Source organism: Rana temporaria, chromosome 2, assembly GCF_905171775.1.
Source record: "Rana temporaria chromosome 2, aRanTem1.1, whole genome shotgun sequence".
NCBI lineage: Eukaryota > Metazoa > Chordata > Amphibia > Anura > Ranidae > Rana > Rana temporaria.
In genome coordinates this window covers 442087531-442110424 of record NC_053490.1, presented here as the reverse complement: position 1 = coordinate 442110424, position 22894 = coordinate 442087531, and the positions used below count along the sequence as shown (strand labels likewise).

The 22894-nt window shown below is 42.2% G+C and overlaps 1 protein-coding gene across 1 annotated transcript in view; it reads left to right on the top strand.

The window, feature by feature from the left end:
* Nucleotides 1-22894, top strand: part of COL26A1 (collagen type XXVI alpha 1 chain) — a 489232-nt gene that overhangs the window by 73535 nt on the left and 392803 nt on the right. The window contains exon 2 of the mRNA XM_040338426.1: nucleotides 19100-19222. Within this exon, the coding sequence (XP_040194360.1) occupies nucleotides 19100-19222 (123 nt within the window). The remainder of the gene's footprint in view (nucleotides 1-19099; nucleotides 19223-22894) is intronic.

Sequence of the window (22894 nt, the reverse complement as noted above, 5' to 3'; positions counted from 1 at the left end):
ATCCGTCGTGGATCGCCGTAACTCCTAATTTGCATACCCGACACTGCATCCTAAGGCCCCGTACACACGACCGGATCTATCCGCTGGGATTTATCCGCGGATCAGTTCCAGCGGATAGATCCGGTCGTGTGTAGGCCCGAGCGGACAATTTTCGGCGGACATTTGTCCAGCCGACGGATTCCCAGCGGATAAAAATTTCTTAGCATGCTAAGAAATCTATCCGCTGGAATCCTGTCCCTCGGACTTATCCGGTCGTCTGTACAGACTCACCGGATAAGTCCGTCCGATCCCCATCCCTCGCATGCGTCGGAATGATTCGACGCATGCGTGGAAGAATTTACCTTCCAGCGTCGCGCATGTCGGACACGTGACCGCGGATGTTTTCCGCGCGGATTTTGATCTGATGGTGTGTACAAGCCATCAGATCAAAATCCGGAGCAGGAATGTCCGCTGGAAATGGTCCGGCAGACCGTTTCCAGCGGAAATCCTCTCGTCTGTACGAGGCCTTAAGATTCGACAGTGTAAAACAATTACACCTGTCGGATCTTATGGATATCTATGCGTAACTGATTCTATGAATCAGTCGCATAGATAGAAACAGAGATACGACGGCGTATCAGGAGATACGCCGTCATATCTCTTTTGTGAATCTGGCCCCCAGTTCCTACATTAGTCGGTACTGTGGTGCATTGGTGAGATGAAAAAACAGTGGATGTACTTCCCACCCGTAGGACTTCATATGACATCCTTTGGTTGAAGTGGTGATATCTGGATGATGCTTGTAGCTGCAGACATCGGGCCGGATTCAGAAACGATATAAATTTAATAATTTAGTCATTTAAAATGTGTCCCCTGTCGCATCTTTACGCCTATTCAGAAAGGCATTTACGTTTGTTTTTCTCCTAGATACACCTGACGTAAGTCTCTTACGCCGTCGTATCTTGGGTGCATATTTACGCTGGGCGCTAGGGGCGCTTCCGTATATTTCCGCGTTGAATATGCAAATTAGGTAGATACGCCGATTCAGAAACGTACTTGCGTCCGTCGGATTTAGCTACGCCGTTTACGTAAGGCGTCGGTCCGGCGTAACTTTACCCCTCATAAAGCAGGGGTAAGTCATGTTAAGCGTCGGAACAGCGTCGTATTTTACGTTGTTTGCGTAAGTCGTACATGAATGGGGCTGGGCGTAAGTTACGTTAACGTCAACTAAGCATTGAGCCGACGTATCTTGGGGAGTATTTGCGACGTGACTGTGAGCATGCGTGCGCATGCGCCGTTCGTTCGGCCCCTCATTTGCATGGGGTCACGGTTCATTTTAATAAAACACGCCCACTGCCAACATACTTTGAATTACGCAGGCTTACGCCGGACCATATACGCTACGCAGCCGTAACTAAGGACGCAGATTTTTTCTGAATACGGTACTCGCCTGACTTAGTTACGGCGGCGTAGCGCATATGAGACTGGCCCAGAATTTAGATATTTTTGTTTTCAGCCAAAGATTCTCTCTAATGTAAAAGCCATCCTAGAGGGGACGTCCTCCCATCCAGCTGCCCTCCGGTGCCTCTCCGGGCTCTCTAGTGCGATCAGGAAGCTGGAGATCTGATCCGGCGGTGGTGCCGGATTACCATAGGGTTGGTGGTTCCCGGACATCTCTATGACCCTAGGCCGGAAGCAACATCATAACGTCACTTCTAACTCCTCTAGCAGATGTAAACACTGATTTTTTTTCCCTGGAAAACAGAAATCGTTTTTCTTTTCGTTTTCATAACATGCTTTTTAGGGTCTTATTGACCACAGATATCTCCATAAAGAGGACCTGTCATGCCTTATTCCTATTACAAGGGATATTTACATTTCTTGTAATAAGAAATAAAAGTGTAATAAAAGTGAAAAGAAAAAATGAAAAGGGACAGTAAAAAATTAACACTTATAGTAATAAAATAATAATAAAAGAAAAAAGAATAAAAATGCTTTTAAAAAATTCTTTAGGGTCTCTGATTAAAAATATATATAGTGTCCAGAACAGAGAGGATTTACAGCAACATCAAAGCAAAAACGAACAATGAGGACATGAAACCAGGACTGCAGTAAGGTAAAGGAAGCTATTTAGCTAAAAAAAAAAAAATTCCTTTAGTGACCCTTTAAAGATGGTCTAGGTTATTAGAAGATTGGCAAGACCCTGAAACTGAGCTGCAGCACGGTGGTCAAGACCATACAGTGGTTTAACAGGACAGGCTCCATTCAGAAAGTACCTTGCCATGGTCGACCAAAGAAGTTGAGTGCACATGCTCAGCGTCATATCCAAAGGTTGTCTTCGGAAAACAGACGTATGAGTGCTGCCAGCATTGCTGCAGAGGTTGAAGGGGTTGGGGGTCAGCCTGCAGTGCTCAGACCATACGCCACACACTGCATCAAATTGGTTGTCCCAGAAGGAAGCCTCTTCTAAAGATGATGCACAAGAAAGCCCTCAAACTGTTTGCTGAAAACAAGCAGACTAAGGACATGGATTACTGGAACCACGTCCCGTGGTCTGATGAAACCAAGATAGACTTATTTGGTTTAGATGGTGTCAAGCGTGTGTGGCAGCAACCAGGTGAGGAGTACAAAGACAAGTGTGTCTTGCCTACAGTCAAGCATGGCGGTGGGAGTGTCATGGTCTGGGGCTGCATGAGTGCTGCCGGCACTGGGGAGCTACAGTTCAATAAGGAAACCATGAATGCCAACATGTACTGTGATATACTGAAGCAGAGTATGATCCCCTCCCTTCGGAGACTGAGCCGCAGGGCAGTATTCCAACATAACCCCAAACACACCTCCAAGATGACCACTGCCTTGCTAAAGAAGCTGAGGGTAAAGGTGATGGACTGGCCAAGCATATCTACAGACCTATACCCTATTAAGCATCAGTGGGGCATCCTCAAATGGAATGTAGAGGATCGCAAGGTCTCTAACATCCACCAGCTCTGTGTTGTCATCATGGAAGAGGACTCCAGTGGCAACCTGTGAAGCTCTGGTGAACCCCATGCCCAAGAGGGTTATAGCAGTGCTGCAAAATAATGGTGGCCACACAAAATATTGACACTTTGGACATTTTCACTTAGGGGTGTACTCATTTTTGTTGTCAGTGGTTTAGACATTAATGGCTGTGTGTTGAGTTATTTTGAGGGGATAGCAAATTTACACTGTTATACAAGTTGTACACTCACTACTTTACATTGTAGAAAAGTGTTATATCTTCAGTGTTGTCACATGAAGAGGTACAATAAAATATTTACAAAACTTTGAGGGTTGTACTCACACTTTTGAGATAGATATATATATATATATATATATATATATATATATATATATATATATATATATATATATATATATAATTTTTGGGGGGTTCTGAGTAATTTTCTAGCAAAAAAATTATGATGTTTACATGTAGGAGAGAAATGTCTGAATTGGCCTGAGTAGTTAAAGTGGAGGTTCACCCTCAAAACAATTTTTGACATCACACGGAGCCGCGCCATCCTACCGACAGAATGCCGGTGGTTGGTTTTTTTTCTCAGCACATACCTCTTAATCACGATTTTGACCTCACGGCGATCCCGCGGGAGTGGGCGTTCCCAAGCACTGCCTGTGATTGACAGGCTTTGGAACGGCGCATACTGCGCATCACAGGTTGCCGAAAAAACCCGAACGTCGGTACGGCTCTATACGGCGCCTGCGCACCGACGTTCGGGTTCTGTCGGCAACCTGTGACGCGCAGTATGCGCCGTACCGAAGCCTGTCAATCACAGGCAGTGCTTGGGAACGCCCACTCCCGCGGGATCGCCGTGAGGTCAAAATCCTGATTAAGAGGTATGTGCTGAGAAAAAAAAAAAACACCGGCATTCTGTCGGTAGGATGGCGCTGCTCCGTGTGATGTCAAAAATTGTTTTAAAGGGTGAACCTCCACTTTAACAGACTGATTATTCTGGGCATCTTTTTTGTTTGCACCTGAGTTCCTTGCCTTCCAAACAAGTCTATGTGAATGCAAAAGCAGCTTTATGCATCTCAGAAGCAGATTCATTTGTCACAAAAGTAGCCTAAAGCAAATCTACGACCAACTGTGTGTCTGACTCCTGTGTATCAATTGCAGGAGCAGCTGAACTTGTGCTACTTGTCTTTTTGACTTTGATGCTGACACCTAGCTCCCATGTACACAGATGTGCTTTCTCCTCATGGTGTTCAATAAACTCAGCGAACAGCTGCAGCTCAGCTATGCTTGCTTCTGCACATGAACCTGAGCTCAAACATAAAAAGCATATTAAGTTATTGGAATGCGTAGAATAGTACAAAGTGCCCTCTGCATCTAAGGTTTGTTTGATGTGTTGTAATGCGCGCTTTCATTTATATTCAATAGAGTCAAAAGAACGAAATATTAAATTCCAAAAATTGGCTAAAAATAAGAAAGCTATTTATATAGAAGGGGGCATGGTTCAATTTACAAGAGGCAGCTTGGCCTCTTTTCCCATTAGAATTCAGTGACCTCTGAGTGTCTGACATTCCTCCACTATATAACATGGAAATTGATAGCCTTGGTTAAAGAGCAATTGTACAAAAACTCATGGAAATCTGTCTGTCTGTCAAAACAGTCCTACCGTTTCGATGCCCCAAATGCTGATCTCAACCAACTGTAACATACAATCCATTATCCTTGTAAAAACAAAAAGATAATTTGGTACAGTTGTTTACACAGCTAAAAGGTTTAGGCCTAAAGAAAATGCCATCCCGTGGAATAAAGCTTTGTAATATTCCCTGTGGTCAAACACAATTTGCCTACATCCCCTGGGCAGCCGCTGTCAGTAGTGTTTCTAATAAGCTATAAATAATTGAAAGGTAATGTTGATTCTCTTATGAGGCTATTTTCCTCAGATGTCATGGGTAAACAATCTTAAAGCGGGAGTTCACCCTAAAAAAATTTTTTAACCTTAGATTGATGCTCATTTTGTCTAGGGGAATCGTCTAGTTTTTTTAGAGAGCGATCTTCTCCGCCACTTCCGGGGAAGGTCTTCGGGACTGGGCGTTCCTATTTTGATTGAGTCTTCTGACAGGCTTCCGACGGTCGCATACATCACGTCACGAGTAGCCGAAAGAAGCCGAACGTTGGTGCGGCTCTATATGGCGCCTGCGCACCGACGTTCGCCTACTTTCGGAAAATCGTGACGCGATGGATGCGACCGTCAGAAGCCTGTCGGAAGACTGTCAATCAAAATAGGAACGCCCAGTCCCGATTCCCCTAGACAAAATGAGCATGAATCTAAGGTTAACATTTTTTATTTCCGGGTGAACCTCCACTTTAAAGACCAGCCAACTACAGGATTTTAAAGGGGTTGTAAAGGTTCATCTTTTATTTTCTAAATAGGTTCCTTTAAGCTAGTGCATTGTTGGTTCACTTACATTTTCCTTAAATTTCCCTTCAAAATGTTTTTTTTTCTTTGTTTGAATTTCTCACTTCCTGTTTCTCCTCGGTAAGCTTTCCAACATCATCCGAGCTGTGGAAAGTAAGGATGAGCTCCGGCGTGTTCGCATAGAACACGTGCACAGCCCACCAGGAAGTGTGCACGGCGCTGTGCTAATCACAGCCAGGGAGACATTGTCCCGATGCTCGGCTGCAGGGATCGCAAAATGTCTCCCTGGCTGTTATTAGCGCAGCGCCGTGCACACTTCCTGGCAGGCTCTGCACATGTTCTATGCGAACACGCCAGAGCTCATCCTTAGTGGAAAGTAATTTAGTTCAACTTACTGAACACCTTACTGAGGAGAAACAGGAAGTGAGAAATTCAGACAAAGAAAAAAAAACATTTACAAGGGAAATAAAAGGAAAGGTAAGTGAACCAACAATGCACTAGCTTATAGTAACCTATTTCAAAAATAAAAAACAAACCTTTACAACCCCTTTAACAAAGAATGCCACCTTCAAACATTTGTCCTTGAGTCACTGGAGAATGTGTTAATTCAACTATATTTACATACTGTACATGCTTCATGAGTCATACCTTTGTATGTAAGAAACCAATTAAAGGGTTTGTAAACCCTCATGTTGTAAAACATCTGACTATTACCGGCCCCCCATTTTACTTACCTGGGCTTCTCGGCTCTTCATTGGAAAAATTGATAGCGGCGCAGCAGAAAACGGCATTCGGGGCCATACTGTGCAAAACAAACTGCACAGTGGAGGTAAGTATGACAGTACTGTATGACATGTTTTTTATTTTTATTTTTTTAAACAAACCTTTAATATCACTTTAAGTCAAGGTCAATACGATTCACTATATATATATATATATATATATATATATATATATATATATATATATAGAGAGAGATAGATATAGATATATATATATAGATATATATAGATAGATATATATATTTCTATTCAGTATGTACAAGTAAACACATCACATGAAAACAATGAAAATTGTGGTCTTTATGTAAATGTGGCATTGCCAGGGATATCAAAATATTCTGTTAAGGTACATCTTTCTCACATATTGCACTTCACTTTACCATATTCCTGGTGTGCCACCGTGGCATTGTTCTGAGAGGAAAACACATGTTTAACCACTTGCTTACTGGGTACTTATACCCCCTTCCTTCCCAGGCAAAATTTCAGCTTTCAGCACGGTCACGCTTTGAATGAAAATTGCGCGGTCGTGCGACGTGGCTCCCAAACAAAATTGACGTCCTTTTTTCCCCACAAATAGAGCTTTCTTTTGGCCTGCCATCATATGATGTCCTTGACTTTGTGCAGGGATATCTGAATGATGCCTGCAGCTACAGGCATCATTCAGATATCATCTTTAAGAAGCACCATAAGAAGCACGATCATGGCGGCTGTTCCACCTCTTGATCGTTCTTACGGGAGGCGAAAGGGTATGTCCCCCCCTCCCTTTGCCCTCCGGTGCTTCTTCCGACTCACCGCTACGATCGAAGCCAGGATCTTTTTTTTTTTTTCAGGCTTCCCAGCCTAGAGGTGAGATGTGGGGTCTTAATGACCCCATATCTCACTGTAAAGAGGACCTGTCATGCTATATTCCTATTACAAGGGATGTTTACATTCCTTGTAATAGGAATAAAAGTGATCAAAACATTTATTTTTGGGGAAAAACGTGTCAAACTAAAAAAAAATGTTCACTTAAATACCTCTGCACAACACTACGCACTTATCACATGACTGACGAAGGGGTCCGGCGTGGCTCCGAAACATTGCACTACACCGTTTTGTGATGTGATCTTTCTTTAATAAAGAACCGTTTGGATGAAATTGATGATCTGTAGATGCCCTTCTGACGCTTACCAACCCTATCGTTACCCTACCCAACCTCCAGGCCCTTCTCTCCCACTTTTCTGCCATTTCCGGACTCCACATTAACCCACACAAAACAATTGCCCTGAAATTACTCTCCCAGAATCCTTAGTGTCATATCACCAATCTTCCTTCCCATATGACTGGTCTAGCCACTCTTTGGACTACTTGGGAATCCAATTGACTCCCTCCTATGCTTCCATTTTCTCTGCCAACTTTTATACTCTCTTGCGTACTATCACAGCTCTCATGGCGATTTCCCACTCTATCCTAGATTGGCCATATTTATGCAGTCAAGATGACCATCCTCCCAAAGATTCTTTACTATATTCGGACTCTTCCTGTCCAGGTACCTGTTTTCTATTTGCGGCTATTCCAGAACAGACTCCTCACCTTCATCTGGGCATATAAACTCCCAGGGTCTCCCGAACACTGTATATGCTCATAGGTTACGGCTCATGCTGGGTGTTCCAGACATTCTAAAATACTACCATGATGCTCAAATTTCCCAACTCACCATGCTCCATGGAATGTCTGACATCCCCCTCTGGGTACTCCTGGAGTTGTCTAACTGTGCTCCGGTCCCTGCCTCTGCCTTACTGTGGCTACCCCCTAAAATGTGGCCTCCTTCTGTCAGCCCCCTCATGACACATAGTTTAAGATTATGGAACTCAATACGGTACTCTGGAAAACTCATGTCTCCATTTCTGCCGCTACTCCCTCTCCTGGATAACCCTATGTTCAAACCTGACTCGGAACAACCTCACGCCTTCTCGTTGTGGTCTGCCCATGGGTTTTTACAGGTTTGTCACTTTCTTGGTTCCCGCACTTCACCCACATGGTCCTCGATCCAAGAGACCCACAAAGCCCAGCTAGCCGAATTCTTCCGTTACATTCAGCTGCGACACTGGAAAACATCCCTCCGACGTCTTGACTCCTTCCCATATCAAAGGACTGCCTTTGAATACACCTGCCAGCATAGCCTAGGCGCTTGCAGGACCATCCCCATGATCTACTTCTTACTCACTGCTGGCGGCACCTCCACTACCCTCTTCTATGTGCTTCACTCGGAATGTGACCTGTCCCCTATAGACCTTGCAGACTAGAGGAAGGCCTGGTCCAGCATAGCGAAATGCTCTTTTAACACAGCCACGTTGGAGGCAGCCTATAAAGTTTTTCTATGCTGGTACTGGGTCCCAGCCCACATCGCCAAATAAAACCCATCCTGAGGGGATGGTTGCTTCCTGGGGTGCAGTCAGCAAGGAGATGCAATAGATATATGGTGGTCTTGCCCCCGTCTTGTGGGATTCTGGTCAAGGGTCTTCGGTCTCCTATCTTCCCTCTTTCACATACCCGTTCGCAAGGACCCCAAATTTGCATTGCTCCATTGCCCGATTTCAGGCCTCTTCTCTCACGAACAGAAACAAGCCACATTTTTCTATTTATCGCAGCTCAACACACAATAGAATGGACCTGGAAAAAGCTGGCTGTTTCATTTCTGGAGGTTAAAAATACCTTGTCGACCCTCATGATTCATGAAAAAATGTCCAGTATTCTCCACGACTCCCATGCCAAATTCCTTAAGGTATGGCCCCCCGTGGTGGTCCTATGCAATCCCCACTTTGCACCTAACCAGTCTGGGACTCCCAAACAAATTTGACTCTATCCCTGGCCTGAGGGACCTTTCCTTTTCCTTCCCTCTTTCTCTTTGCCTCAACCCCCCTCCTCTTACTCATTCTATTTCTGGCCCTATTCCCCCCCCCCCCCATTGTTTGTGTGTGTGTTTTTTTTTGTATCCCCACCCTTCTTTTTGGCTTTTTTTTGTTTGTTTTGTTCTTTTTTTTCCCCCATTATTGCGGCCAGCTCCGCTCCCCCTTACTTACCTTAGCCCCTGGGTATAGGTTCGGGCATAGAGCATGGACCCCCGGCCTCAGCCTGAGGGTCAGTGTTAGTCTATAATTTATACCTTTACAACACACTTTATGTTTTATTTTGTATCTTTACATGATCTTCTGTCTTATGCTCCATGCCCATATCCCCTGCGTGGGGATTTTTTATCTGGTTTCTCTTTTTTTCCTTTATGTCAATAAAAACATTGTACCAGAAATTGATGATCCATTGGGTGCTGGCGAATATCTACATATGTATAGGTTCCAGTGTCCAGCTGGCGGCCGCTACAGCACCCAGTACCTTAAGAGCTTATTCCAGAACTGTGGATTACTATTACTATTCAGACTTTCATGTTGATATTTGTTATATATTTGGAATTAATACACATATTCCATATATTATTTAGTTAATTTGCACATTTGATTATTTTTATGGTATATACTCGAGTATAAGCCAAGTTGTTCAGCCCTTTTTTTAGGGCTGCAAATACACCCCTCGCCTTATACTCGAGTCAGTGTACCTGAAGGGCTGCGAGCGTCCATTGTTTAAAAGTCACACCTTCCCCCTGGTCCCTTCCGGGATTTCCCAGCAGACACTGTGTTCAGTATTCCGCCTATCATGGACGTTCTCTTGTCCGAGGATAAAAAGACGTTTGTGATTGGCAGAACACTGAACACATTGTCTGCTGGGAAACTGAGTCCATGGATGAGAAGACGTCCGTGATAGGCTGCTGGAAAACGCCTATCATGGAATGGGACCAGGAGGAGACCGTGACTTTTAAACAATGAATGGACACCCGCAGCCTGTCAAGAATTTCAGGTACACTGACTCGGGCACAGGAAGGCTGCAATGGGTACAGTGAGGTTGGGCACAATGAGGTGGCAATGGGCACAGTGATGTGGCAATGGGTACAGTGAGGTTGGGCACAGTGAGGTGGCAATGGGCACAGGGAGGTGGCAATGAGCACAGTGAGGTTGGGCACAGTGAGGTGGCAATGAGCACAGTGAGGTTGGACACAGTGAGGTTGCAATGGGCACAGTGAGGTTGTAATGGGCACAGTGAGGTTGCAATGGGCACAGTGAGGTTGCAATGGGCACAGTGAGGTTGCAATGGGCACAGTGAGGTTGCAATGGGCACAGTGAGGCGTGCAAATGGGCATTGTTGACCCTCTTTTCAGCTTACAGTAGCTGCTGCATTCTCACCCTAGGCTTATACTCGAGTCAATAGGTTTTCACAGTTTTTTGGGGTAAAATTAGGTACCTTGACTTATACTTGGGTTGGCTTATACTCGAGTATATACGGTATATTGTAAAATATGTCTCATTGGAACAATAAAACATTAACAGCACTTGAAAAATCTGTGATTCATCTGAACTAATATGTTCTTAATCTGCAGTAATGAATAATAATAAATATCATGAAAAAATGAAAATGAAAAAAGTCCAAACACCATCTATATGACTCCTATAGGGTAATCATATGAACATAAATGAGTCCCAAAGTAAACATCAAATATCCAAATAATCAGCAACTGCATGATTAAGCGTAGCAGCTCAAACACTTCACTTCACTGGTATAGGTGCAGGGAAATACTTGTATCTAGCCCCGGTGAGAGTAGAAGATTCCATCACTTGCGTTCCCCTTTAGGTAATCTACTCACCGAAATGCAGCCTCATACAGCCTTGAAAGTTCCTCTCAGGAAAAAGTCTTCGACAGCTCTTCCCCAGGTGTATAGTGGTTTCAATCAGTGGGTGTATGCATGCGGCAAAGCGGACATGGAAGCAAGCAGAAAAAACTCCATATAGTGTAAAACCCTTTATTAAAAAGATGAACACCCCCGTCTGAAGACGTGAACCAATCACAAAACGCGTCAGGGCGTGGCTATGTGACGTATCGTTTCACAGGAGGGAGCATCCACCTGATTTTTCAAGTGCTGTTAATGTTTTATTGTTCCAATGAGACATATTTTACTTTATTCATTTTATCATATAATAGCCGCTATACTGCTTAAACTATTTACACCATAGTGGAAAAAATATGTGGGAGCAACTGCGCTAATAAATATAAAAAAGAACAAACCAATGCTCATAAATGATACACATATGTGAACAAAATCAATGTAGATAAAGCTGCACCTTACTGTGAATATTGTACAGTAGTTACATAAAAAAAGAAAAACAAGATGCGCTATATAAAAAAAATATAAATTCTAGAGATCATGACATAATTAAGTGTCCATGAATGGTACAAGACGTGAAAAATCAATAAACATAGTCTTTAGACAAGCCACGAAAGTCCTGATCACCAGTGCAGTGAAGGAAACAGAAAAGACAGTCCATAAGTGTTGATCAAAGGCTGCGGTGACGATCCAATAAACAGAAAACATCCACCATAAATCAATATATCTGCTTACCAGATATCCAGCGGTCTCTTAATTAAAAGAAGACCCCAGAAGGCGTGTGGGTAAACACTATGGTAGTTGGAATGTAGATAGGCTGAATATCATGTACACCTCCGTTTCAAGCCAATGGATGGAAAATTTGGATCCCGATTACCATGGAAGACACATAAGGGCCACAATAGTGTAATAACGTAGATAACATTTATTAAAAAGAAGACAAAAACGCACTTACATATAAGCAGTGTAAAATAGGCATGTCAATTTGGAGCTCCGGACGGAAGCCAACCAAAACGACCCGTCCAATTAGGTAAGGAAAGGTGCAATCAACGGGGGGTGATCCGATGCGACACACGTTCCGCCCGACCGGTTTCGCGAAAACTCGCTTCCTCATGGAGCACCATAGAGCGTTAGGATCAGAACCATCTCAGGATTTTTTCTGATATTTTTTTTATATACGGTATATTGCATTTGATAGAAATTTGAGTATTCATTATTTAAATTGCACTGCACTAATTATTGTTATTTACATTGTGACTACTGAGTGTTGTGAAATCACTTATTAAGTGTTACCTGGAAACTCCAGTGTTGCTTTGTGCACCATTATTCTTATTTTTTGTGTTTTATTTACTTTTTGGTTGCGCTAATTTGTTTTGGGTTTATTACATATCAGAAATATGCCAGGGCAAACAATCCAATCAATTTACTACTATCAGGTCTGTTTTGATTGCAATATGTAGTTTAATTGCTAATTTTATATGTCAAATCGCATCTCAAATCGGCGGCAATTGTCGGCAATGGCACTGTCCTAATCAGTGCGACGCCGCATCTGCGATTTCAAAAAGTAGTTCCTGTACTACTTTTTGCGATTTCGGGCCGCGATTTACAGTAAATTGCGGCCGAAATCGCGGCAAAATCGCAGCCGCGAAATCGCGGTAAAATCGCGCATTTTACCGCGATTTGGAATTTGCAGCAGTGTGAACCTAGGCTGAAAGGAACTAAGTCATCTATATGGCACGCAGAAACATTATTTAATATCGGTCATATTAAGAGTTAAAGAAATCCGTAAATGCCCATAAAGAAGCTTAGTCTTTCTCATGAAACCAACTCCAGGCATGTATTCCAAGTGTAAGCTGAAATGCCCTGCAGCAATTCCCAGTACTCAGGGAAAAAGTTCATAAACCGCTAAATTAAAAACAAAGAACATGCTGAAGCTTTGAGCTTTCAGCATTCGCTGAAATCCACAGCATTAAAAAAATTGCACTTACAAGCAAAGGCAAGCGAAACAAGCGCATATATTACAATGTATTGTATGTAACACATTATCTTTTTTGCATTGCGGGAAAAATGCTTGTCTGGCTTGCCAGACTTTATCATTATCCTTTATTTTCTTCTTTGGCATCTTTGTTATTCTGTCTTTTTGGTTTCCTGTGTAATCAAATATAGCCAACCAAAGCCCAGCAACGATCAGAGGATAATCTGACCCTTGGGGTGCTCAGCAAACATCTGAAAGGTCTGTACCCTCCATTGTCTGTCAGTTGCCTCTTTTTTAGAGGCCGCACAGAAGTAAAACCTGACACAGTTTCTAGTTTACGTTTTTCCCATAAGCCTTGTATAAAGCAGATCGCTCAGTAAACTAACTGCAGCTGTGCATAGCTTAACTGATTACATTTCTCTGGAAGGAAGTGGCCAGTGTAATTACGCACATGCTCCAGAGTTTTTGTAACTGACACCTTGCTGTAAGTACAGTATCTGTTGTCCTCTCTTTGTGTACATCATTTTTTTAATAATCCAGTAAGATTGTGAATCTTATTCTTATGTTACTGTCTTTTTATATATGATATATGATACTATACTATATGCATGCCTTATCTGATCAGTGCGCACATAATAAGGAATGTAAATCCTATAAGAAATATTTGTTAAAATGGGGATCTCCTATGTACTGCAGATGTTCAGGAAGTGTGAGCTCACAATAAATTAAAGTGGATGTAAACCCCATTTTTTTTGCTGTCACAATGTAGAGTATAAGGGGCCAGATTCACAGAAGAGATACGACGGCGTATCTCCTGATACGCCGTCGTATCTCTGTGTTCCGGCCGTCCTAACTATGCAACTGATTCATAGAATCAGTTACGCATAGATAGCCATAAGATCCGACAGGTGTAATTGAATTACACCGTCGGATCTTAAGGATGCAATTCTAGGCCGGCCGCTAGGTGGCGAGGCCATTGCGGTCGGCGTAGAATATGCAAATGACGATTCCCTAACAGTGTTATTCCCGAACGTCCACGCTGCCTGTCGATCTAACTTTACGTTGTTTCCGTCGAGTTACGCAGCGTAAAATTAGGGCTGAGCCGTTGGTGTTCTAAGCCATGTTAAGTATGGCCGTCGTTCCTGCGTCGAAATTTAAAAAATCACGTCGTTTGCGTAAGTCGTCTGTGAATGGCGCTGTCAAGTAAGTCGTCCGTGCGACGTCATTTAGCGCAATGCACGTCGGGTAATTTACCCGACGGAGCATGCGCAGTACGTTCGGCGCGGGAACGCGCCTAATTTAAATGGTGCCCGCCCCATTTGAATTAGGCGGCTTTGCGACAAACGGATTTACGTTACACCGCCGCAAGTTTACAGGTAAGAGTTTTGAGAATCAGGCACTTACGCTGTAAACCTGCGGTGGTGTAACGTAAATTGGATACGTTACGCCGCAGTGGAGTAACGTAATTCTATGTGAATCTGGCCCAAGATTTCCAATCATCTGTGCCCTGTCTTGCCACAAAGAGTTCATCCAGCTCTGCGCAACCCTCTCTTTTTCTTTTTTCAGTGAGATAAACAGACCAACAGGAGAAAACTTTTGTCTGTTCTTTCCCCTTGCTTTGAATGACAGGTTATTTACATATCTCATGCACTAGCCTGAGACAGGCATTATTTTTTAATTCCCACCCCCACTCCTTTTCTGAAGTCATGTGGTTACTTTTCTGGATTTTGACTGGATGTTAGTGATCATAGCAGAATTTAGTGTAAGGAATACATAGGAGAAAATGCATGTTGACAAGGGGAGTGTAGAGGGCAGAGAGTCTACTGACATCACGACTCCACCCACAGAGCTCCAGACAACAGATCCACCCACAGAATCTGCAGTTTTTCAGTTCAGGTAAGGTAAGGTAAGGACAGGTAAGGATACATGCAGGAGGATGAAAGAAAGAAAGGATGAGAGTGGGTTTACATCTACTTTAAGTTTTAATGATAGCGTTAAGTAGGTAAATGATATCAATATGTATTTGATGAAGGTCTGGTTGGGCAGTGATCTGCTGGATTTTGTATATCTCGTCTAGGCAAGGTGGAGTCTGGTGGGCTGAATCTATGCATGTTTTTTCGTGAGCTATGGATACCCCAAAAGTGATATCACCCTGCTTCAATGTTTGATTTTGTTCCTGTTAACCTTTTTGTGCTGCAGCACTTTTTGTTGCAGCAGAGCGGTGGAGTGCAAGCACAGTGATCTCACTGATAGAATCTTAAAGGAGTTCAATTAAAAAGCAGCTACTTGGTAATACTGTGGTCATATTGCTGCTTTGCAATGGCACTCTGAAGCCAATGGGGCACATCTAAATTTTTTGAAGGGAAAATAGCTAGTCTCTTCTCTAATGACAAAGCTCTTTCTGCAGTGTTATTGTCAAGTCTCTGCTGTGAGGCCGGATTGCTGAGTGCGCTGTGCCGCTGAAATTGAGACAGGGAGTGCTGTGCCCAAAGGTGTACGGATTGCCGGTACTGCTGCTGACTGGGTAGATGCTAGCAGAAGGTAGCTGGGGTGTGCTGAATGAGTGGAATCGGTGGCCGTGCAAGGAAGAATTCCGGTTAGGACTGCAGGTTAACCACTTGAGGACCGCTCACTGTATATATACGTCACAACAGAGATATCCATCTTTTCATATATATAATGTTTGGGGGTTTTAAATAACATGACTGGCGCGACCATGATGGTTACTGGCGGACATTCCCACACCACGGCCATTTCCCTGACAGTTATGTAATAATGGAATAATCCTCTGAACATTGCATTGGCTACACAGTGGTTGGCATGGAGTAATACTGTGATTGTCCAGTACGTTTTCAGAGAAATTGTCAGTGGTTTAACTTTCCAACATCAATAAATTTTAGTTTTGGGTTCACTGACTGTTTTATTGCTAAGGATAACTGTATATAAAGCCAAAGATGCGGTCCATGTGTGCTGTAGTAGAATGGTACAGGTAAGAGGTGCCCATAGAACCATAACTCAATATAAAACAAAATCCATATAGCCAACGTTTTCTAATTGACTTTCTGTAGAATTTAGGCATGGTATGCTGAGTATACTGAGTGTCTGTCAAGGGCAGAATGAACTGAACTGAACACTGCAGGGCAGTTCTTCTGGTGTCATAGTGCTATGCATATGTTTCCCCACAAATGTTGCCTAATCTTTTTATCTCTTTGAGCTTTTCCAGTTTTCTTAACAGATGGCTTCAGTTCCACTGCACATTCTGAACATTTCACAGTATATTGATCATCGCATTCATTCATATATTTCACATGTAGAGTGTGAGTCACTCAGTCTGTGGGAGATTCTATCCATGACAAATAATGTTATCACCTTTTATTACCGCTAGTGCACAGTTCAGAGACACTAGCATGGAAACAAGGTAGAATGTATTTGTTAAAGATTTGTTGTATGGTATTTCAATGTACATTTATCCTGTAAGGGTAGTTTAAAATTAAATCCACACCTCTTTTCAGTTGTACTAGACTAAAGTGAAAACTTTTAATACTCCCCATACATATAGGAAACAAATTGGTGGCCCCAATCAGTGAGCCACATATGGCTTTCAGCTGCCTATAGTCTGACTATCTGTGGCCTCTAACCATGCGTTCAATAGGTATCTGTCTGAACCTCGAAAGCAATGGTTCTCAACTTCTGTCCTCAGGACCCACTAACAGGCCAGATTTTAAGTATGTAAACAGGAAAAAGTCGCGCTAATTTGGCCTATTGGCTGAAAACACCCAAAAAGGTGAACAAATGAATAATAACTATAAGTGACCACGTCCCCTTCGAGACGAAACGTAGGGAGGCGACATTCTGACGTCACCGCGCTTTGTGATCTGACCCGGAAGATACGGGCTGTTTGTTTTGAGAGCTGGCCGGCATATTTTTACTAGATGCTTTATATCTGCTGATTTGATGTAAGTGCAATTCCTTTTACTACCGATTAAACCTAAGGATTTTACACTATGTGAGTCCCTTCTTCCTTTCCATATATATTTTGTGTTGATTGAGATCATCCATTACCCTGATCGCCCTGGGCTGGAAACACATTCCAAGGATACTATTGTGCATGCTGTATTTGATCTCCTATATTTTAGAGATCATTTAATTCCGGTAAGAGGCAGTGTGTGATCTTGGTGGAAGTGCCTTTCTCATCACTTTTTCCTTTGGATGTTTTGGTGACCATTTTCACTTGGGAGACCATATATTATGAACTTACATTGGATCACGGTTCACTCATGATTGTACACTGATTCTTTACGCATTCACTGTTTATGAACTTTTTATGTATTCAATGCATTATATTTAGATGCACAATATTGTTTAGTATTTTCACTTATAGTTATTATTCATTTGGTCACCTTTTTGGGTGTTGTTTTCAGCACATAGCGCCAATAGGCCAAATTAGCGCGACTTTTTCCTGTTTACAATTTGTTTGATGTAGTATAACATCTTTTGGTTGCAGCTTTTTCTCACTTAGATTTTTAAACAAGCGCAGTATATTTTTTCTATTATTGCAGATTTTAAGTATTCCCTTGGGGAGAAGCAGACTAGAATACTGCAATTACTAAGCAGCAAATTCTATCACCTGTGATATATTTTAATTATCTTGAAAATCTGGCCTGGTAGTGGGTGCTGAGAACAAGGGTTGAGAACCACTGCTCTACATCATCATACACATCAAGTGAGCAAAAAACCCAAGCAGGGATCACCCAACATATATGATTTGATTTAAATATCGAACATTATTTCTTCTTAAATCTGTTTGATTCCTATTTTTCAAAGAAGTATAGTTTCTGTGTAGCAAATGGCAACAGACCCTTGATATAATGGTATTGGCACTATTTTGTGGTATACCATAACCAAAAATGATCATCCTAGTTGGACTTTATTATAATATGGTAGACATCCAAATGTGCTTTCACATACTTTTTAGGTGTATACAAAAGGGTTTTCTAGTACCTAAAGGATTCCTTAAGTCCTGACTACACTAAATGCTAACACTTGCCTCCATCTGTGAGTACACATTTCCACACTTTAAGGGCTCATCCACAAGTGTTTTTGTCACGTTGACACATGTTATGTAGATCAGGGTCAACGATTTTTAATAGGATTTTAATTCACGCGCATGGACCAAAAATACACACCTGCCTTATTTTTTTCAGCTAAGGCTCAGGTGCATTTCTTTTGTTCATGTATGTGGCTTGTGCCTGGGAATTCCTTTAGTTCTGGGAAAACACTGAATGCTAATACTTGTCTCCATCTGTGTTGCGTACACATTTTCACACTTTAAGGGTCCATCTACTAGTGTTTTTGGTACGTTTATGCTTATTATAAAGAGTGTACTCAAATTATTTTTTTTATGATTTTAATGCATGCCCATGAACCATAAATAAACTCTTGCCCTAATTTTTTTCACCTGATGTTCAGGTGTTTTTGTTTTGTTCATGTTTGTGTCTTGAGTTGCTATTGCACCGTGCATACACAGTCAATTTACTATGCTTTAACAAGCATGATAACATGACAATATGTGCACACAAGTGTGAATGTGACCTAACAGACAAGGCTCTGAAAACTAAGATTTTTGATTAATTAATAAAAAAGTTTTGATCAACCTTTGACTTATAGAGTTTCACATAAATGTTTCAGGAAGATATTGGTACCTGTTCATCTCCCAAGGTTATTCAAAAGGAACTCGTTTTCACTTTTGAATTTTTTTTGGTATTTTATAGTTTAGGAAGTCTAGCATAAGAAAAAGAATTGGCCGCACACAGTACCATCTCATTGTCTATTCTCCTTTAGGATTTACCAATAGAGTCTACCTTATTGGATGTAAATTAAATGGATTGTTTAGATAGATACTTTATATCTTACTACAATGTGTTGGCTTTGTTAAAATGTGTCCAATACCAAAATATTTTTTAAGTGTTGGATAAACTGGTTGGAACCTGTAATTTTTTAATATTGTCTGTCCCTTTTATGCCACATACACACGACCAAAATTAAAAACATTCCTTTTAGTTCTGCTTTAAGATTTGCATGGATTTTTAGTGGTTGTGGCAGAAATTTAGGGACTCAATTTTAAGTGAAGTGTAAAAAAAGCCCAAAAATTTGGAAATTTTGTTTTGCTTGATGTACTGACTGATATGTATTAATGTTTCTTCTCCTGTAGGAATTGGTGTCAATTCACAGCAACTAAAACAGTTACTTGCCAAGTACAGAATGGATCAGAGACGGTGGTCCAGAGAGTTTATCAGAGTTGCAGATGGCCAGGCCCATGCAATAATCTTGTCAGGTACTATGAAGTTTTTAAACATCTAAGAATTATTCTTCCTCTAAAAACTGGTGACCTTATTTATGCTGTTTAACCTTTTCTAATCCAACATTTCCATATTAATGTTTCCCTTTAATAACTATCCCTGTAACTCATTGTGTACGCCTTATAAAGGCTGCCATTGCTGTTCTCCTGAAAATGCCATTTGCCTATCTGTCTCTCTTTTTTCTCAGTCACTGACCTGGGACAAGCACGTAGGTTAGAAAGTATGAAGTAAGAATTCATGGTCTGCATCCTTGTCCCAGACCAGGGCAACTAGCATTTCCAAAAGGATAGGCCTACAAACTGTATATTTCTAGTACTCGTTTTCTTTAAATTGGATATAGTCAATTGTGCCAAACTGATTTATAGCAAAACAATGCATTTGAAAGCAGACAGCATTTTAATAGTTTTATAGATCATATAGAAAAAAGCTATCAATAGGGAACCACGAAAATGCCTGTTAAAATTGAGATTGAATCTAAAAATTAAAACTTAGTGTAGGTAGCATAAGGGCTAAACTATGTGAACAACTTCCTCTTGCAAACCTCACTCTTTAGAGAGACCCCTGTTTCCACAGAGAGCAACAGCATCTGCACCATGCTGTCAGTGAACAAACTTTTCTGCTTAGGCTGTGGCTGTTTTCTAAAGTAAATAAACATTTAGGGGTAGATTCAGAAAGAAGATACGACGGCGTATATCCAGATACGCCGTCGTATCTCTGAGTCCGGCCGGTCGTGTCTATGCGCCTGATTCATAGAATCAGTTATGCATAGATTTCCCTAAGATCCGACCGGCATAAGTGTTTTACACCGTCGTATCTTAGGCTGCATATTTACGTTGGCCGCTAGGTGGCGCTTCCATAGATTTACGCAAGGAATATGCAAATTAGCTAGATACGCCGATTCAGAAACGTACGTCCGGCGCATTTTTTTTACATAGTTTACGTTAGGCTTTTTTCGGCGTATAATTACCCCTGCTATATGAGGCGTATCCTATGTTAAGTATGGCCGTCGTTCCCGCGTCGAGTTTTGAAAAAAAAATTTGGCGGAAGTCGTTCTCGAATAGGGCTGGACGTAATTTACGTTCACGTCGAAAGCAATGACGTTTTGCGGCGGAATTTCGAGCATGCGCACTGGGATTTTTTCATGCGCCGTTCGTAAAAAACGTCAGGTACGCGGGGTCACAGTTAATATACATAAAACACGCCCACATCATCCACATTTTAATTAGGCGGGCTTACGCCGACACAGATACGTTACGCCACCGTAACTGAATCTGAATACAGAACTTGCGCCCTAAATTACGGCGGCGTTACGCCGGGCGGACATATAGACCATTCTATCTGAATCTAGCCCTTAACCTGTATACATTTCACAGGGTTCCTTTGACTCAATTCAGAAACATTCAGCTACTAGGTGGATCTGATCGATAGTCAGATAGTGTTACAATAAGGTGACCAGATTTTTAAAATGAAATCCGGGGACATATTTTTTTTTTACTAGTAATGGCAGCAATCAGTGACTCTCTGCCCATCGCCGCAGCCGCCTGCCTCACAGCCCGTCAAGTTTTACTCTTCAGGCCCCGGCTACTACTGGGTGGGGTGCGGAGTAAGATCACTCCGCCAGGGAAGGCAATGATATAAGCAGGCAGGCAGCAGGCTGGGACTTGAGCCAAGGCAGAGGAACATGTGAGCGGAGCTGAATGGGCATGCACCCGAAACTGAAGAAATATTCCCTCCGCTCCGACCAGCACATGATCATCGGAAAGGGGCACAGATAATGGAAAAAATACACCCCCCTAAGCTAGTAGAAGCGACAGAGCGTGGGTGTGAAATTCAGAATTATTATATTTTTAATTCTGCACTGAATGTCTTTTAAACTGCCCCAGCCCCTGTTCAAATCCAATCCGGGACAAAACTAGGGACAGACTTGGTCTGGGGACAGTGTCCTCAATCCAGGTTACTGTAGTTGGCATATTTGTATTCCTCGTTAAAATGAGTTAGGCTGGGTTCACACTACGGTTTTCCCGTCCGTCAGCCGCATACGATTTATATGAAAAAACGTATGCGGCTGAAACGGACGGGAACGTATGGAACCGCACATATGTACGTTTTCCATTGACATTAATGTTAAAGGAAAACGAATGCGGTTGCCATACTGTTTTAAAAACGACCGCAAAACCGTGGTTGAACACGGTTTTGCGTACGTTTAAAAAACGTTTTGCCAGCAAATCGTACGCACCCGGATGCATCTGAGTGCATACGATTTGCAATGCATTCTCTATCTATACGTTTTCCCGTCCGTGCCCGTACGTTTTCAATACTGAAATCGTATGCGGCTGACGGACGGGAAAACCGTAGTGTGAACCCAGCCTAAGGGCTCTTTCACACGTCCGTTCAGTTTTTCAGATCAGTTTTTTTTTCATCAGTTGATCCGTTTTTCCATCAGTTTTTCGTCAGTTTTTCGTCAGTTTTTCATCAGTTTTTTTGCATCAGTTTTTGCATCAGTTTTCATAGAAAAACGGATGTTAGCGGAACGGATGATAAACGGATCATCCGTTAACATCCGTTTTTCGTCCGTTCCTTTTTTAGACGGAAGAAAAATAGGGTTTTCTTCCGTCCAAAAAAACGGAACTGAACGCAGACGGATGCTAACGGACGTTAGCGGATGCTCATCCGCTAACGGACGCTAGCCCATAGGGAAGCATTGCGGTCCGTTAACGGACGTCCAAAAAACGGACGAACGGAACGGACATGTGAAAGAGCCCTTAGTCTGGGTGACTGTTACCTGGCACCACCAAGGTTCCCATCAAGCACAGAACCTGCTGCTACCTAATGCCCACAAGCCGTGCTACTTTCATGGTAAATGTGTAATTGTGTATTATGCTGCACAGGTGTGCATTAGTCACTGCTGACAGTATGAATGACCTAACACCTATTTACTTCTGCCCCATTTAGCTTGCCCTTGGTTATGGAATTTTGCATTGTAGTGTCATCATTAATTGTAAAATTTTCTCCAAATACAGCTAATTTATTTTTAAGGTTATTTCAAAGTAAAGAGCAGCAGTAGGGGTCCTTCGTGTGCTTAAAAAGAGATTATAAGAGTAAAAAACCCTTTCATGTTACTACACAGCAGACTCACAAGTAAAGCACAGGTTTCCATTTGTTCTCCTAAAATTATTAGAAATATTAATACGTTTAGAAAAAAAAAAAGTTGCTTTAAAGCATAGCTTTTTTTTTTTGGTAGAGTAGGGAATAGCGAAGACCTCTGTAATTTTTTCTATTTGTTTCACATTGAGGATATTTACCTTCACTCCTCACCCTGTAGAGACAAAAGGAGTCAGCGAAAATCCCTCTTAAGCCCTGTACACACGATCTGTCCATCCGATGAAAATGGTCTGATGATTAACGGATGAAGCTGACTGATAACCTATGGATAATTTACCGATGGGGCCCACACACGATCGGTTTGGTCCGATGAAAACGGTCCATCAGACCGTTCTCATCGGTTTGACCGATCGTGTGTACGCGGCATTATACAGTTGTCATCGGCATAGGTGTTCCCAATGGAAGATTTCCCCTCTGCTCATGTTTTCCCCACTTTCATTCCCAGAGACGGCAGTCATCAAAACCAATAGAGAGAGTGTAGCGCC